The sequence below is a fragment of the Xyrauchen texanus genome, chromosome 40, assembly GCF_025860055.1.
Source record: "Xyrauchen texanus isolate HMW12.3.18 chromosome 40, RBS_HiC_50CHRs, whole genome shotgun sequence".
NCBI lineage: Eukaryota > Metazoa > Chordata > Actinopteri > Cypriniformes > Catostomidae > Xyrauchen > Xyrauchen texanus.
The window spans coordinates 28,582,218-28,599,240 of record NC_068315.1 but is presented as its reverse complement, the minus strand read 5'-3'; the positions used below and the strand labels follow the sequence as shown (position 1 = coordinate 28,599,240).

Sequence of the window (17,023 nt, the reverse complement as noted above, 5' to 3'; positions counted from 1 at the left end):
ACATCTGTACTTATTTACTTTAAAACTGTATTTTTTTTTTATTATCGTTTTTATGCACGATTATTCAATTAAATTTGATAGAATTTTGTTATGAAATTTGAATGCATAAATCTTAAAATTATTGTTAGTATGATTCCTATTATATGTGTGTGTGTGTGTGTGTGTGTGCGTGCGTGCGTGCGTGCGTGCGTGCGTGCGTGCGTGTGCGTGTTTGTATATGCGCTCTGATCAATTTTATGTTTTTATGTTAAAACATGCTTACATTTTTTATATAATACGCAATACATTTTTATTTTTGGTCAGTTGCGCCGCCTATTGGTCAAGAATGAGAAGCACCCTCACGAAAAAACAAGAAAGAAAGAAAGAAAGAAAGAAAGAAAGAAAGAAAGAAAGAAAGAAAGAAAGAAAGAAAGAAAGAAAGAAAGAAAGAAAGAAAGAAAGAAAGGAAAACTAACACTAAGGAGTCTAGACTGCATATATTGCCCAACATCTCTTAAATTAAATTGTACATACTGGAAAAATGATATGTCGCTGTGAAGAATCTGTTCAACACATACATTTAACCATGTACAGTAGCATATCACCCATCACTATTTTTGTTTGAGTATTGTTTTGTTACATGTTTTTAAAATAAGGTTCAAGTGGAATTTGTATTTATTTATTTATGTTTAAACAACATGCTCTCTATAGATCAGATTCAGGAGATCAGAAGTAGATTTATTGGCATTACACGCATCAAAGCATTACATACAATAATTACATATATAACATATTTAACATATACTCACAAATAAAGTAAAATAAAAACAAACTCAGCTCTCTCTTTATTTATGCTAGTAAAATTCACTATTGTTAAGAGACTTTTAGTTTGAAAATCGTGGCCATTTTTTATTTTCGGTTCAGTTTACAGGAATGACCTGCTTATTGGTAGGAACCACATGAATTGTCGTTTTAAAACATGGCTTTTTGGTGTCAGAAAGACAGTTATATGCAGGAGGTATGTGAACCTTTCAGACTTTATAAGATGTAAATATATGCTAGAGCGATGTTTGGTGACCAAAATGAATGAACAACTGTTTTCAATAACACTGTATCGATGTAACTGATTCAGTGGTCTTATCTTTAGCAGTGTTTACAAAGTGATTTCAGTTTTTCATTATAGTGCTTTTCAGATGCTTTTTGTTTTGAGTTCACAACATTTCTTTACTTTGAAAAGACAAAATGGGTCGAGGTTTTAAAATATATTTAGCGTTTCTTTCATTCTGTCTCATTTGGTTTATTGCGGTGCTGTTGCGTTTTCATTTATTTAAATATCGTTTTCATTTATTTTTTAAAGCACTGTAAGCTACTACTTGAATGAAAGCATGTGTAATATATATATATATATATATATATATATATATATATATACACACACACACACACACACACACACACACACACACAGTATCTCACAAAAGTGAGTACACCTTCACATTTTTGTAAATATTTGATTATATCTTTTCATGTGACAACACTGAAGAAATGACACTTTGCTACAATGTAAAGTAGTGAGTGTACAGCTTGTATAACAGTGTAAATTTGCTGTCCCCTCAAAATAACTCAACACACAGCCATTAATGTCTAAACCTCTGGCAACAAAAGTGAGTACACCCCTAAGTGAAGATGTCTAAATTGGGGCCAAAGTGTCAATATTTTGTGTGGCCACCATTATTTTCGAGCACTGCTTTAACCCTCTTGGGCATGGAGTTCACCAGAGCTTCACAGATTGCCACTGGAGTCCTCTTACACTCCTCCATGATGACATCACAGAGCTGGTGGATGTTAGAGACCTTGTGCTCCTTCACCTTGCATTTGAGGATGCCCCACAGATGCTCAATAGGGTTTAGGTCTGGAGACATGCTTGGCCAGTCCATCACCTTCACCCTCAGCTTCTTTAGCAAGGCAGTGGTCGTCTTGGAGGTGTGTTTGGGGTCGTTAACATGCTGGAATACTGCCCTGCAGCCCAGTCTCCGAAGGGAGGGGATCATGCTCCGCTTCAGTATGTCACAGTACATGTTGGCATTCATGGTTCCCTCAATGAATTGTAGCTCCCCAGTGCCGGCAGCACTCATGCAGCCCCAGACCATGACACTCCCACCACCATGCTTGACTGTAGGCAAGACACACTTGTCTTTGTACTCCTCACCTGGTTTCCGCCACACACTCTTGACACCATCTGAACCAAATAAGTTTATCTTGGTCTCAGACCACAGGACATGTTCCAGTAATCCATGTCCTTAGTCTGCTTCTCTTCAGCAAACTGTTTGCGGGCTTTCTTGTGCATCATCTTTAGAAGAGGCTTCCTTCTGGGACGACAGCCATGCAGACCAATTTGATGCAGTGTGCAGCGTATGGTCTGAGCACTGACAGGCTGACCCCCCCACCCCTTCAACCTCTGCAGCAATGCAGCAGCACTCATACGTCTATTTCCCAAAGACAACCTCTGGATATGACGCTGAGCACGTGCACTAAACGTCTTTGGTCGACCATGGCGAGGCCTGTTCTGAGTGGAACCTGTCCTGTTAAACCGCTGTATGGTCTTGGCCACTGTGCTGCAGCTCAGTGTCAGAGTCTTGGCAATCTTCTTATAGCCTAGGCCATCTTTATGTAGAGCAAAAATTCTTTTTTTCAGATCCTCAGAGAGTTCTTTGCCATGAGGTGACATGTTGAACTTCCAGTGACCAGTTTGAGGGAGTGTGAGAGCAATTACACCAAATGTAACACACCTGCTCCCCATTCACACCTGAGAACTTGTAACACTAACGAGTCACATAACACCGGAGAGGGAAAATGGCTAATTGGGCCCAATTTGGACATTTTCACTTAGGGGTGTACTCACTTTTGTTGCCAGCGGTTTAGACCTTAATGGCTGTGTGTTGAGGTATTTTGAGGGACAGCAAATTTACACTCTTATACAAGCTGTACACTCACTACTTTACATTGTAGCAAAGTGTCATTTCTTCAGTGTTGTCACATGAAAAGATATAATAATATATTTACAAAAATGTGAGGGGTGTACTCACTTTTGTGAGATACTGTATGTGTGTATATATATATATATATATATATATATATATATATATATATATATATATATATATATACAGTATATATATATATACAGTATATATATATATATATACAGTATATATATATATATATATATATATATATATATATATATATATATATATATACACACACACACACACTATGTATATTGTTATTAAAATTACTATTTTGTTTTACTGTTATTGTTAGCTGTTCTTCACTGTTGCATGCTATACATATAAAACTATATAATTATTATTATTTTGTTTTACAATTATTATATGGCTTTTTCTTAATTGAGAGACAACACAAAGTATTTGTACTTTTAAAAATGTATTTGTCACTCCACAGGACAATTGTTTATTTTAAAGTGAACTGCATTATACAAATTATAAAGAAAACATATTACAGCAATAGATACCCACGGTTTCCAACTGGATATATATATATATATATATATAATAAATCTGTATAATTTTAAATGTTCTAAACATTTCTAACATTACTGTTATTAATTAAAATGATTTTGTATTGTTAAAATGAATTTGTATTCATGTAGTTAGTGGTCTACTGGGTCAGAAAAGGTTGACAGCCATTACTTATTCATTATATATACATTTTAAAGGGGTCATGACATGCCTTTTTTTTTTATTATCCTGATATGTTCCTTGAGGTTCATTTATAATATTAGTAAAGTTTTCTAGCACAAAAAACTGTCATATATTTGTAAATCATGATAATATTCCACCCTCATTCTGACCCTCTGTCAGAAACACTCAGTTTTGGTGCTGCTTCTCCTTTAAGACTTGACAGTAAACACCCACTGTTCTGATTGGCTCTCTGCTCTTGAATGACCTGCTCTCTCCTTGCCATCTCACTGCTCCACACTACTGGGCGGGGCTACGGAAGTAAAAAGATAAAGAGGGCATTGATATGTTGTTGTGGAGGAGGTGGTCGGATGCTAATGTCTACCACATTGTGACATCACAGTGTGGAAGTAGATAACAAGTCGTTTTGGCAGATTGGTTTAAACAAATGCTCTTTTTGCAGTGAGGAGGAAGATTTGAGTTGTGAAATTCACAGTTTGTTTTTGTAGTGCAATGACCTCTTACATGTCAAAAGATTAAGGACATTTTTATTCCTCATGTCATGACTCCTTTAAGCTATAACCTTGATAATGATTAAAATCATGTTCATGTTATTTCTAATCTACCTTTTTACAGTTTGACACATCTGTCGTGTCTTGCGTACCTGCGGAATTAAAATTAGAGAACAACGGGAAGAAAGAAAAAGTGAAAGGTTTTAAAGTGAAACTAAAAGACACCATTCTGTTTCCAGAGGGAGGAGGACAGGTGAATTTACCCACTTTAATCTGATACTACAAATCTGTTCTGTACTGTAATCTATTTTGTTTTGCATTGTTGTTGGATATGTTCTTCATTGTATAAACTTGATCTGAGTTTGACCTGTCTTGTGTCACGTCCAGCCTGATGATCATGGGACGATCGGAGGTGTCTCTGTGCTGCGTGTAATGAGACAGGGTCCTGAGGCAGTGCACTTCATCAGCTCTGCTCTAGAGGAGGGACAGGAGGTCCACATCAAGCTGGACTGGGAGCGACGGTTTGACCACATGCAGCAGCATTCAGGTGAGGTGCTGTTGTACTTTTTATTTAAGTAATAGTTCACCAAAAAAAAGATCATTTTGTCATTAATTACTCACCCTGGAGCCATTCTAAACCCATATGTTGTTTTATCCTGTGAAACAAAAAAAGAGATTTTAGACAGAATGTCCAAGCTTCTCTTTAAGCGTCAAACTAAGAAAGCACACAGTGAGCAGGTGCTGTCAGTAAAAGCAGCCCATAAGATTTTTGCAAGTCTTTTGAAGCCATATGATAGGTTTTCTTTCTCCCTTTTTTTTTTTTTTTTTTTTTTTTGTAATAGGCTGAAAGAGTAAATTATGACAAAATTGTCATTTTGGGTTGAAATATTCCTTTAAATAATATTTTAGCTCAAAGTGATTTTATCATTGGCTTATTGTGTTATTGTAATTTTTTTGAAGGACAACACTTGATCACAGCTTTAGCTGATGCAATGTTTGGATACAAAACTACCTCTTGGTAAGAGCACCTGTCCAGAATGGGATCTGCTGTACCTTTCTATCTTCTACCTAAACAATTTACAAGTCAATTTGAATTTGAAAGGTTAATCCATCATGCCTGGTTGTGAAATGATACAGGGAGTTGGGCCGTCAGCGTAGCAGTATAGAGCTGGACACAGCCACAGTGAAGCCTATAGAGATGGAGGCTTTAGAGGCAGCAGTGAATGAGAAGATTCGTGCACACGTTCCAGTCGCTGTTCACCTGCTGTCCATTGATGATCCTGCTGTAGAGAAGGTGTGTGTGCACCTTTCATACAATCATTAGACTAGAATATATACACACCAATGCATGCATATTTTCTATTTTTAGTTTATTTTTATTTATTTTATATTAAATAGTTGTTATTTATTAAATTAATAAAAAGAGATATACTTTACTCAACAAAAACATTAATAAACTGACTAGCAAAGTGCCATGACAGACAGACAGACAGAGACAGACAGAGATAGATAGATGAACAGACGGACGGATGGAATCAAATTTCCCATCAATTTAATGTTACCTTCTTGACTGATAAATTAATGCAATTGTTAACAATGTAGTGAAATTGTAAAGGTGAAACTTGTGTATCAGTAAATATCCAGCTTTCCAATAAAATAGCTGATAAAAAGTGTTGACCAGCAAACTTTTCTGATTCATGTAACCAGGTGAGAAGTCGTGGTCTTCCTGACGATCACGCTGGACCCATCAGGATCATTGACATTGAGGGTGTAGATGCCAACATGTGCTGTGGGACTCATGTGTCCAACCTCAGTCACCTGCAGGTCAGTACTCGTGTCCCAGTTTGCAACTACAATTTAGTTCAGCTTCCAATTTAACCTGTGGACCGTGATCTTGGAATATTATTCGGAGCTGTTCTGCTGTGTACTCACTCAAACATATCCGTGTTTACATGCTTTATAGGTTATTAAGATTCTGGGAACTGAAAAAGGAAAAAAGAATAAAACCAACCTGATTTTCTTAGTGGGCAACAGGGTGCTAAAGCATGCTGAGAAGAGTTACAACATTGAAAAATCTCTGACGTCCCTTCTTAAGTGAGTGTAGTTCACGTAATTCTAGAGTGAGGTGATATCTCTGTTTCTCCTGTAGTTTTGCACTAACATTTGACTGTGTGGTCTATCAGAACAGGGGCAGATGAACATGTCGATGCAGTGGACAAACTACAGAAGACGGTAAAACGACTTCAGAAAGTAAGCTACTTTAAAACCAACTATAGAGACATATTGCTTGTTTAGTAGCAGCAAACAAGGATTACTCTTTTACAGTACTTCAGCAATAAATCATTACCCTGTGTGTTCCTCTGGCAGTGTAATCTTAGTATCCTGAGGGAAATGGCTGTTATGATTGCACAGAACTTCAAAAGCAAACTGGACAGAGGAAAATTCTTCAGCTTACACAAGTGTGTGCCTAAATTCTGCCATTATAGCCTTAAGTTTAATTTCATGAATGAAGAAATATGTATTTTAGCAAGTAATGGTCAAACACTTTGGCGTCTTGTCTTTTGATAATTTTTTTTGTACAGCAAAGATGGTGATAATGAGTTCATGAACATCATTGCAAATGAAATCGGATTTCAGGTGAATTATATCACAGTATATCTGAGATTTAGTTTTTACTTTTAATGGTAAAATACTTTCTCCTATCCCAGATTATTATAAAGCTGTTTTATGTGCTTTATGCCTTGATTCTGTAGGACACAGTGATCTTCCTGACAGTGGGTGAGGAGAAGGGTGCAGGACTGTTCCTTCTTGCAGGCCCTGAGAATTTTGTAACTGAATTTGGACCTCGGTAAGAAGAATGCTGATTTTTTTTTTTTTTTTTTTTTGCATTGTGGAAAATTGGGATTTATGTTCCTTGATCAGCATACTTCGTTGGTCCTTTAACAACATTCCTATCAAACAATTATTGGCCTTACCCTAGCCATTAATTAATAAAGCGATAAGTCCGTCAGGTTAAGTAATCAGTTTATTATAAGCATTGTCCTATAGCTGTGCCCGCTTTTCCAGTTAGCAGAATTGGTGAGTACCTTGACATTTTTAGTTTTGAAATCTACTGACAGCCTTCTCAATGGATATTACAACATTTTCTGTGAAAAATATGTTAATTTAATTTTCTAATTTGTGTACATCATTAATTATTATCTCTCACAAATGTTCACACATACAGTTTGGACACACCTACTCATTCTTTACAGTTTTGTGCATGTTAAAATAAAGGTGTTATAGGTATTTACTAAAAAGTGTTGGGGTGATTCTCATGAAACTTAAAAGAAAGAAAGAAAGAACAAAGTCCTGGTCCTATAGTACTTCAAAATCAAAAGAAACAAATAAATAATTATAGTTTTCATATAAAAACTAAAGACTATATTTTTAGGGCTACTAAGGTTTTATTTTATGTTGTGACATTATTTTCATGGCCGTGTTGCACATTTTCCCCTGCAATTCTCATTACCGCAGTGCAAACAAATATGGTTATTTTGATATTCTCATTACGGCATAGCGAAAAGAGATGGTAATTTTGATGCTTTTATTACCGCAGTGTGAAGAAAAGATGGTCTTTTGATATTCTCATTACCGCAATGTGAAAGAAATTATAGATTTATGGTAATGTGGCTGAGCGACATCTGTGGAGAGCAAGGCAGAGAGAGAGCCGAGCTTGAAGCTGTGCATGCGTGCTGAAAATAAATATTTTCTGTGTTCACCCTGCTCCCGTGTTCTCTTTACATGACCAAACAAACCTGTTACACTGGTGCCCGGGAAGAGGAGGGATATGCTGCCATGACGTCCTCGCCACTGGAATAAGTCTTTAAGTCTCTCTTCAGTATACACTAGGCACAACACCAGGCCCTCATTGAGCTGCGGAAATAGCAGTAGAAGCATTTTGAAGTGCTCCTCCAGGCCCAAGCAGAGGACCGGCGGGTGTTGCGGAGCTTGCTGCCACAGGAGGGGGCTTCAGCCGCAAGCCAGCAGCAGGACCCTATGTGACAACTCGGAGGCCTTCCTGGAGCTATTCGAGCACACGGCCAGAGCCCTGCAGTGGCCATGCTCGCATGGGGTGGTCCATTTGCTAAAGCTGCTTTAGGGGGAAGACCAACTCGTGGCTTAACAACTCCCGGTTGCCAACTTCTTGAAGATTTGAAGAAAGCCATCCTGCAATGGGTCGGCCGCAGCCTGGAATAGCACTGCCAGTATTTACACACACTGATGCTGAGCGAGGTTGGCTGCCCATTTGTTTTCGCACAACAGCTCCGCGACGCCTTCCAGCAGTGGTTGCTGGTTGAGGAGGAGGGCGAAACTGATGACGTCAGTTTGTCTCAGCTGCCGAAGGGAATGGCGGAGTGGGTCCAGTGCCACCGTCCTGCGTTGCTGGAGGACCATTTAGCAGCATACCCAGGGGCTTGGAGAGCTCCCTTCTCTCTCTCTTCCCGGTCCCATGGGCCATTCCCCTAACCCTCTTTACTCTCCCCCACAAGCAGATTAATCCACTGCCACGGTTGTGGCCGGTCTGTTGGAGCTGTGGGGAACTTGGGCAGTTCCAGAACCGATGCCCCACGATTGAAGTGGAGACATTGGTCTGGGTCCCCCACACACCACAGTCCACCCCCGATCGAGCAGGAGCATACCAGATACCTGTGAGTATAAAGGGGGGAACATATCAAGCCTTTCTGGATTCAGGTTGTAATTAAACCTCCATTCACCAAAGCTTGGTTCAATCCGAGGCTTTGGATACAAGCCAGCGGTTGAAGGTAAGGTGTGTGTGCATGATTGCCCACTAGTGACGGTCATCATTCAATTTCGGGGACAAAAGCATAGTGTCGAGGCTATGGTTAGTCCCCGCCTCACCATCCCCTAATCTTGGGTCTGAATTCTCTGGCATTTGTCACTTTATTGTGGAAAATATGTGGGAATGGGCCCTGTAACAAAGTATCTCATGTGTGGTTTGCAATTCAGTGGCTGGGGAGGCAGAGCCAGGCCATCTATTTCAGCTCTGTGTCAGGGTGATTTCCCAGCCCTTAGAGGATTCCCTGCAGGGGATTTCCCTCTGGAGCAACTGCAATATGAGACCCTTAGACACGTCTTTGTTGAAGTGAAAGTGATTGAAGGTCAATGCCTCCAGCCAGACATTGCACTCGCATATCCGTATTTTTCAGTTATCAAGGATCAGTTGTATCGAGTGACACAGGATGCTCAGACAAAGGAAGATACAACCCAATTATTAATCCTGAAAAGCCGTTGGTAAATGCTATTCAAGGTGGCTCATCAAAAGCTGATGGCAGGCCACTGAACCGTCCAATGGCCCATTTTTATTGGCCGGGCATTCATGGGGATGTTCGCAGATGGTGTCCTGCATGCCGTGAATGTCAGCTGGGGAATCTGCCAGCCACCCCAAGAGCGCCATTGTGACCCCTTCCATTGATTGAGGTCCCCTTCGAACAAATTGGTATGGACCTCATCTCCCAAGTGGGGATTCTGAAAGAAATCTTCACTGATCAAGGCTCTATGTTTATGTCACACACACTATGCGAACTGTACACATTTTTGTGGATTAAAACGGATCAGACTGCGTACCACTACCCCTTGGGTCATTTCCATATGGTGCTCTATGAGATTCGTAAGACTGGGAAGAGAAGAGACCACATCAGAGAATTCACTTTGCAACCTGGCAACCTCCATGACTTGTGAGGGTGAGACGTGGTCTCCGCAAGTGACAGGGGTGACTCGATCGCTTGCTTTTAAGTTGATCTCAGGTCTGAGCTCCTCCCTCTCCGGAACCACCGTTGCCAAGATCATGTGGGGCGCTTCACTCCATGGTTTTAGGAGATTGAGATTGCACGCTCGACGCTCGTGCAGTAATTCAAATGGGGAGAACTCCGTGGAGGCTGCCTATCTGGTGACAGTTTATAGTAATGATTGGCAGCAGCACCTGCAGGATCTGAGCTGTCCTGAAGTATTTGAGTTGGGCGGGACTCAAGGCAAACCCAATGAATTGTGCATTTTGACAGGTGGAAGTATGGTCTCTGGGCTTCCCCTTGGATCATGGACAGGAGCAGCCCCAAATTGATAAGACCGCAAGGATTCCCACCTGCCCAAAACCTAAGACCAAAAAATAGGTGAGACAGTTCCTGGGGTTGGCTGGCTATTATCGTACAGTAGGTTTGTGCCTTTGAGCCTTTATTGCACTTTCCTGACTTCTCTCTCCATTTTATTTTGCAGACGGACGCATCGGACAGGGGGTTGGGAGCGGAACTGTCCCAGATGTGGAGGGGGAGGAACGCCCTGTGCTGTATATTAGTCGCAAGCTCTCTATGAGAGAGACTAAGTACAGCAAAATCAATTGGGTGGTCCTCACCCTCCAGTACTGTCTTGTTGGGATGTGCTTTCACCCTCTGTTTGGAACACGCCTGGCTCCATCGCATGAAGGATGCCAACGCTTCCTTGCTTGGTATCTGGCTCTCCAGCCATTCAAGTTCAAGGTGGTCCACAGGCCTGAGTCAGGCGATGGGGTATGTCGTGATGGGGGCGTGGCTGATTGGCTTCTGTGGAGTGCAAGGCCGAGAGAGGGCTGAGCTTGAAGCTGTGCATTTGTGCTGAAAAGAAAATATTTGTGTTGGTGCTAATAGCTGAAAAGCGATCTTTTCTGTTAATAAAAGTTTGATGTTGGAGTGTTCACCCGGCTCCCATTTCTTCTTTACATGACCGAACGAACCTGTTACAATATCATTTAAAGTTTAAATAATTTATACTTCATAGTAGTTCTCTTGCTTCTGCATTTTATTTTAATTGATTTTAATTTTAAAAATCATTAATACATTTAAAAATAAAAATACTGTAATAAGAATCATAATTGAAAACAATGGAAACAGTAAAAGTAAAATGTTATAGGTTAGTAATGAGAAACTGAAACTGTGCTTAAGTGTTTAATGTCACAATGCAAAAAACGTAATGGTGCTAAATGTAGACTTTCTAAATCTCTCTTGTTTTATTGATTTGGGGTTAAATATGAGCAGGATGTTTTCTTGACATGTTTCGTGACAATCCCCTATAAACAAATCAAAACTAATATTATATCTTCTTTCAACTAGCCACCCTTTGTTAAGATTACAGCTCTGCACACTCTGGTCATTCTCAACTATCTACAAGAGGTGCATCCTTTGATGTTTTTTTACAGTATTTATTGAGTTCCCATGCAATGTTGTTCCAGGACTAACAAAGATGTTTATCCAGGAACATGTACAAACAATCCAGCCACACTGTTTGCCTTTACTGTCTTGTTTGTTGCTTCTGCTGAGATTAGTATGTCTTGAAAACATTTGCTAAGTCCATTTCTTGTTAAGAGAAAATTATACTGTAAGCAACCCTTCAGGGTATTGACCCCCCCCCCCCCCTCCTCCACCCTATGCAGCATTATGTAGTGTCATGATACTTTCAGTAGGTGGCACTCTTAAACAAATGGTCCAAAAAATAGTTTTTGTCCTCATTTTTAGGGTGTCAGAGCTGCTGCAGGGTAAAGGAGCTGGAAAGTCAGGACGTTACCAGGGTAAAGCCAACAGTCTGGCGAAGAGAGCAGAAGCAGAGGTGTTACTGCAGGAGCACAGCTGCAATCTCACCGCAGGAGAGGAGTAAAGAACTGACCTGACACTTCCAACGCTGACTGACACACACAGGTGCAGTGAGACTGCTGAGCAAATGGTCGAGTGATGATCCAGACTTAAGCAGACAATTACTAAATTGTGATTCCACTCCACAGTGCTTGAAGCCTGATAACTACAATGATCAGAGATAACATTACTTGAACGGTGGACTCTGTAGAGTTAATTAAGTGTATGAGAGAAGTAATGTAGATTAATTGGAAAGGACAAAGATAAATCATAAGGCTATTCGTTACGAGAGGTTATAAATTGGTTTATTGCTATGTGTATGAGTTTAACATAATCTTTTTTTTTTTGGGTCAGAATTAAATTAAATTATACCCCCCCCCAATCAATGTATTTGAAATTATATGAATGAGAAATCAATACAGCAGCTGAATGAGAAATCAATACAGCAGCTCAACTTCAGCTCCAGATATTAAAAATAAATTTGTAAAAATGCTTGAATAAATTGGAAATTGTGTGTGATGTCTGTGGATTGTACTTTGTGTCTAAGCAGTTAAAGGCATAGGTCAACCAAAAATTAGAAACCTGTCAAACTCTGATTACTTTTTTTAATTATTATGCCTCAAATAAAAGGGTGTTTTGCAGTACAAATAAACGTGCACTTTCATTGAACAGAAAACAATGGCTCGGATATTCTGCAAACAACATGAGCACAAATGGAAGTCGGCATGTTGTTTCAGAGAGTTCCGGTACCCTAAGATTGGCCTCATTATGCCGACTCACAGATGAGTGTCATCCTATCAGACATTTTTGCATTGGCCCAAGTGTTTACCTTGCCCTGTCAAGTCAGCAGCGTGAGAGACCTGGGTTGAGATCCCGCACTGAAACCAGGATGTAATTGCGTTCATATAAACACTGACAAGCAAGATTTGGAGGTTGCATTTTTCCCTCTAATACAACATTTTTACTCCATTGATTGTTAGGTCTGTTATTTGGGTTGGGGGGTAGAGTTGAATAAATATACAGTCCTCTTCACTGTATTACAGCCTGTACAGCTGAAATCAACTCGCTTCACAACTCTCTTTTAGTACCACTCTCTGGATATTACACATGGAAAGTGGAGCTTACACGTGCCCATACACCTGACAACACTTAACGCTTTGGTCAAAGGGTGCAGTTTTTCACAATTTGGGAATAACTGACCAATTTTAGCTAAAGAACAGTCAACCTAATATTTCTGACTTCACAGTCAGATCAGTCTGCTGCAAAACAGATTAACTGAAATCATACAGGTTTGGAATAATATGAGGGTGAATAAACAATGAAAGAATTTTCAATTTTGGGTGGAGTATTCTTCAAAGGTAGAGTTAAAAAAACAAGAGTTTTAGGCCAATTGCATTATATTGGTCTCAGGGATTGCTTTTAGTTTTGTTTTACTGGTCTCTGTTCTATGTATTTTATTTATTACAAATTATTGACATTGATATTTTTCCAAGTGCATTACTTCACACATATATAATATATATGTGTGTGTGTGTGTGTGTGTGTGTGTTCATTGGAAATGTCTTTGTAAGATGTTTAACCCTTAGAGACCCATCAAAAATGCAATGTTTGTTTACAGCAGTTAAACAAAACCCATTTATATAATTCACATAACAGTAACTGATACCCTGAACAGTATCACAACAAAAATGTTGGGATGAAAAATAAATATAAAATTAACCGCTTGCTAAAGTCACACAATCACCCCAAAACAATACAAATATACATTTTTAAAAATCAAGATTTTTTTTTTTTTTTTTTTTTTTTTTGTTAATGGCTTCCTAAACCACATTCACAGATGGACAAAAAATAAAAATATACTTTGGTCTCTGAGGGTTGAATTGTGTGACAGAAAGGAGGACGGGACAAAGTACATTTTCAGTGTTTTATTAAAAATGACCTAAACATTTTCCAAAAATATAATATTAAAGAAAATACATCTAAAAAAATATATAATTCTTAGGGAGAACATAATTTGTCCACCTATATATAAATATATTATTTTAGTTCTCAAAAAAGAACTTAACCTTAAGCAAAAACACTTAAGTTTGACCAGACCTTTTCTTGTAGATCCAAAAGCACAAAGATATAAGTTATACAACCTTTAGCAAAAAGTACAAATACATATTTTTTCTAACAAAACACACAATCCTTAACAATACATGCAATATAACAGTGCTTAATTTAAACTCTAGTTATCTGCATCCCTTTAGTTATAAAACACATTTCAAAAAGTCTAAAGTTGATCATTTTGGCATTGTTCATTTGACTGATGGGATGGATTGTGGAAATTAACTAGTTTAACAAATACTGTAAATTGTTGCGTAGTTGTCTTACAGTCTTGTAGAGTTCTTTTCCAGCTTAAATTTGCTTCTTGCTGTGTAATCCGAGAGCTCCAGACACGCAGTAAGGGATGATACTGACCGTGGCGAGGGGAACGGTGGCACTCTTGCAGAAAGACAGCAGATAGAAGAGAGCAGCCATGTGTGTTGGAGGCTTGATGGAATCAAAGAGATGCAGCAGGAAGAGAGAGGCGACAATACAGGTGATCCTGACTCTAGCACTGTTGCTCTTCTTTCTCTCAGTGTACAGTGGGGAGTGAAGGCCGAGTCCCAAACCGAAGAGGGTGCCCATGTTTCTCAACAGGCTGGCGAAGGGGGTGCTGTCCATATGGACCCAGGCTGGATTGACGCACCATTTCTGGGCTTTCTCAAGGGTCCACAGGAGATCCACACCCAGAGCTTTAAGGAGCACGTAGAAGCCCACCGCAAAAGAGAGAAGGAATAACGTGATGTTGAAGTAATTTTTCAGACTAGCTTTGTAGATCCACGTTTGTCTGTTGAACGCCTCTGCAACAATCATGCCTGAAAAAACAAGAAAAAATCATTTAATTTCAAAAACTCAACAAACTCAAAACTTTCAAGATTTATTTTGTGCTTCTGTTGCTCGTATGTTCGAGTCTTGTGCTTTCAGTGCAAAGACTATGGGTTTGATTTCCAGGGAACACACAGCTCGATAAAATGTAAGTCTTAAATGCGCTGTAAGTCATATTGGATTAAGCATCTGCCAATTGCATGAATGTAAACATTTTAAGGTGGACAATGCTGACCTGTAATAACACCGGTGATAACTTGATGGGGGAAATGGGCAGCAATGAAAACTCTGGAGAGACATACGCAGACCTGGACCATCCAGAAGAGAGTCCAGAATGAACCACGCAAGTACCTGGTCAAAAAAACATTTCATTAAAAAGGATTTCATAAATTGATTGTTTTGCAGAAGAGGCATGGCAGTTTTCTCATAACTGACTTTAAAATTACTTATCTGTTTTGAAACAAATGTTCTTAAAGGAATATTCAGGGTTCAGTATAAGTTTGGCTTAATCGACAGCATGTGTGGCATAATGTTGATTACCACGAAAAATTATTTCAACTCATTCTTTTCTTAAAGAAAAAAAAATCGAGGTTAAAATGAGGCAATTACTTTGGAAGTGAATTGTGGTCAATATTTGGAGGGTTTAAAGGCAGAAATTGGAAGCTTTCTAAAAGCACTTACATTTATTCTGCTGTTAAAACATGTGTATTATTTGAGCTGTAAAGTTGGTTCAATCATCATTTGTATGCGTCATGACAACAAAGTTGTAAAAGTGGATATAACTTTACACAGAAAAGGTTAGTAAGTAATTTTATCACACTAAAACCATGTTACCTTCCATAATGTTTACATCTTGTGGCTATAATTTTGTAACAGTATTTTAACATTTACAGATTGGCCCCCATTCACTTCCATTGAAATTGCCTCCCTGTAACACAGATTCAAACTAAATTAAAAGCGCGGTTGAGCGCGCCACTAGATAGAAAATCAAATAGAAAGTTTGGGGATTTTGAAAATGTAAAACATAGAAATGTTTTAATCTAACAAATAAGAAATATATACGTTTCCGCACTGTTACTAAGCCTCTAATCGAATAAGCAAAATTTTGACAGTATTTGAACTCCATAATACAATGTCAATATGCAAATGGTCAATTTACCAAATATCAAAAATATAAGTCTTCCAATTCAACCTTTCACGCAAATTGTTATGGTGATAATATGATTTTATGATAATATGATTTTGACATTTGGACCCCAATTTAATTGATCATGCTATTGTGGAAGCATTCAGTAGCTTAATTAAAATGTGATTAAAAGTTGACTTACAGGCTCTTGGATGACGTTTTCTTCTCCTTGTTCAGCATTATGGCCAGGATGGAGGTGACCAAGGCATAGTAGACACCAGCAGCACCCATTGCATGACCAGATGGGCTACCTGCATGAAGACACGACTAAGTGATGAAAGTGGTATTTGATGTATAATGAGAAAATTCTGAAGTCTACTACAGTGTGATCCGATACTACTATAGTGAGAAAGACGCACCTGGGCCAGTCTCACAGGTCATGGGGTACTGCTCGATGTGTGGAGCAGAGCTGTTTGTGTAGTAGGAAGTCTCATGGACCCACCAGTATGGACGTTCTCCAAACAAGATCCTTCAATGCACAAATCAACAGTCAGTTTTTCAGGTACACCTTTTAAATTCTATTTATAGTGAAATCCCTATGGTGTATTAGTCCCTGTGCTTACCATTTGAAGACCAGATTGAGCCAATCTCCAATCACAGCCACCCAGATAAGCTTGATGCCAACTGATTCTTTTAAATGGAACCAGATGGGAAAGAAGATGAAGAAGGTATTTCTCAGGTCTGCAGCAAAGGAGATAAAAAGGAACCACCCCTGAGCATCTTTGTAATGGGTTTGCAGGTATTGGGTGCTACTCACCCCAAACCCATGCAGTGTATCCATCACACTATTCATTTTAGATGCGCTCTAAGGCAGTTTGTCTCGTTGTTGACAATCTAGTCAAGAGTGATAGTGCTCCACCGCCTACATTCTGTTTTATACTAGTAGGCCCACCACCACGACGCATGGACAAAATGATCTTTGAACCTTGCACATGTGTAATAAAACACAGTGGAGAACAGAAAAAAATGCCTGAGTTAAGAGCGTGTTTGTCCTGTCAGGAGAGATAACACACAAACAAGTTCAGGAGAGAAAGGACGTAGGGAAGACGTAGCAGTAGATCAGTGAACTCCTGT

General features: G+C 39.1%; 2 protein-coding genes across 2 annotated transcripts; one reads left to right on the top strand and one right to left on the bottom strand.

Moving 5' to 3' along the window:
• The first annotated feature begins 885 nt into the window (after positions 1-885).
• Positions 886-12,797, top strand: aarsd1 (alanyl-tRNA synthetase domain containing 1). Its single transcript, XM_052113122.1, has 12 exons — positions 886-997; positions 4,317-4,445; positions 4,580-4,739; positions 5,153-5,210; positions 5,330-5,486; positions 5,900-6,016; positions 6,156-6,286; positions 6,376-6,442; positions 6,560-6,651; positions 6,775-6,829; positions 6,946-7,040; positions 11,737-12,797. Exons 1-12 carry the CDS (start codon positions 959-961, stop codon positions 11,873-11,875), a joined length of 1,239 nt encoding a protein of 412 aa, XP_051969082.1. The 5' UTR covers positions 886-958; the 3' UTR covers positions 11,876-12,797.
• Positions 12,798-13,707: 910 nt separating this feature from the next.
• Positions 13,708-16,786, bottom strand: LOC127633804 (glucose-6-phosphatase catalytic subunit 1-like). Its single transcript, XM_052113123.1, has 5 exons — positions 16,513-16,786; positions 16,309-16,418; positions 16,092-16,200; positions 14,999-15,114; positions 13,708-14,753 (listed from the first exon to the last, which is right to left on the bottom strand). Exons 1-5 carry the CDS (start codon positions 16,740-16,742, stop codon positions 14,251-14,253), a joined length of 1,068 nt encoding a protein of 355 aa, XP_051969083.1. The 5' UTR covers positions 16,743-16,786; the 3' UTR covers positions 13,708-14,250.
• Between the last annotated feature and the right edge of the window lie 237 nt (positions 16,787-17,023).

Bases quoted from the DNA above. Each gene is read 5' to 3' on its own strand.
- aarsd1 (XM_052113122.1), top strand. From the start codon at position 959: ATGGCTTTTTGGTGTCAGAAAGACAGTTATATGCAGGAG. The intron at 6,652-6,774 runs GTGTGTGCCTAA...TTTTTTGTACAG, and splicing joins AAATTCTTCAGCTTACACAA to CAAAGATGGTGATAATGAGT. The intron at 6,830-6,945 runs GTGAATTATATC...TTGATTCTGTAG, and splicing joins CAAATGAAATCGGATTTCAG to GACACAGTGATCTTCCTGAC.
- LOC127633804 (XM_052113123.1), bottom strand. From the start codon at position 16,742: ATGAATAGTGTGATGGATACACTGCATGGGTTTGGGGTGAGTAGCACC. The intron at 16,419-16,512 runs GTAAGCACAGGG...TGTGCATTGAAG, and splicing joins CTCAATCTGGTCTTCAAATG to GATCTTGTTTGGAGAACGTC. The intron at 16,201-16,308 runs GTGCGTCTTTCT...GTCTTCATGCAG, and splicing joins GACCTGTGAGACTGGCCCAG to GTAGCCCATCTGGTCATGCA.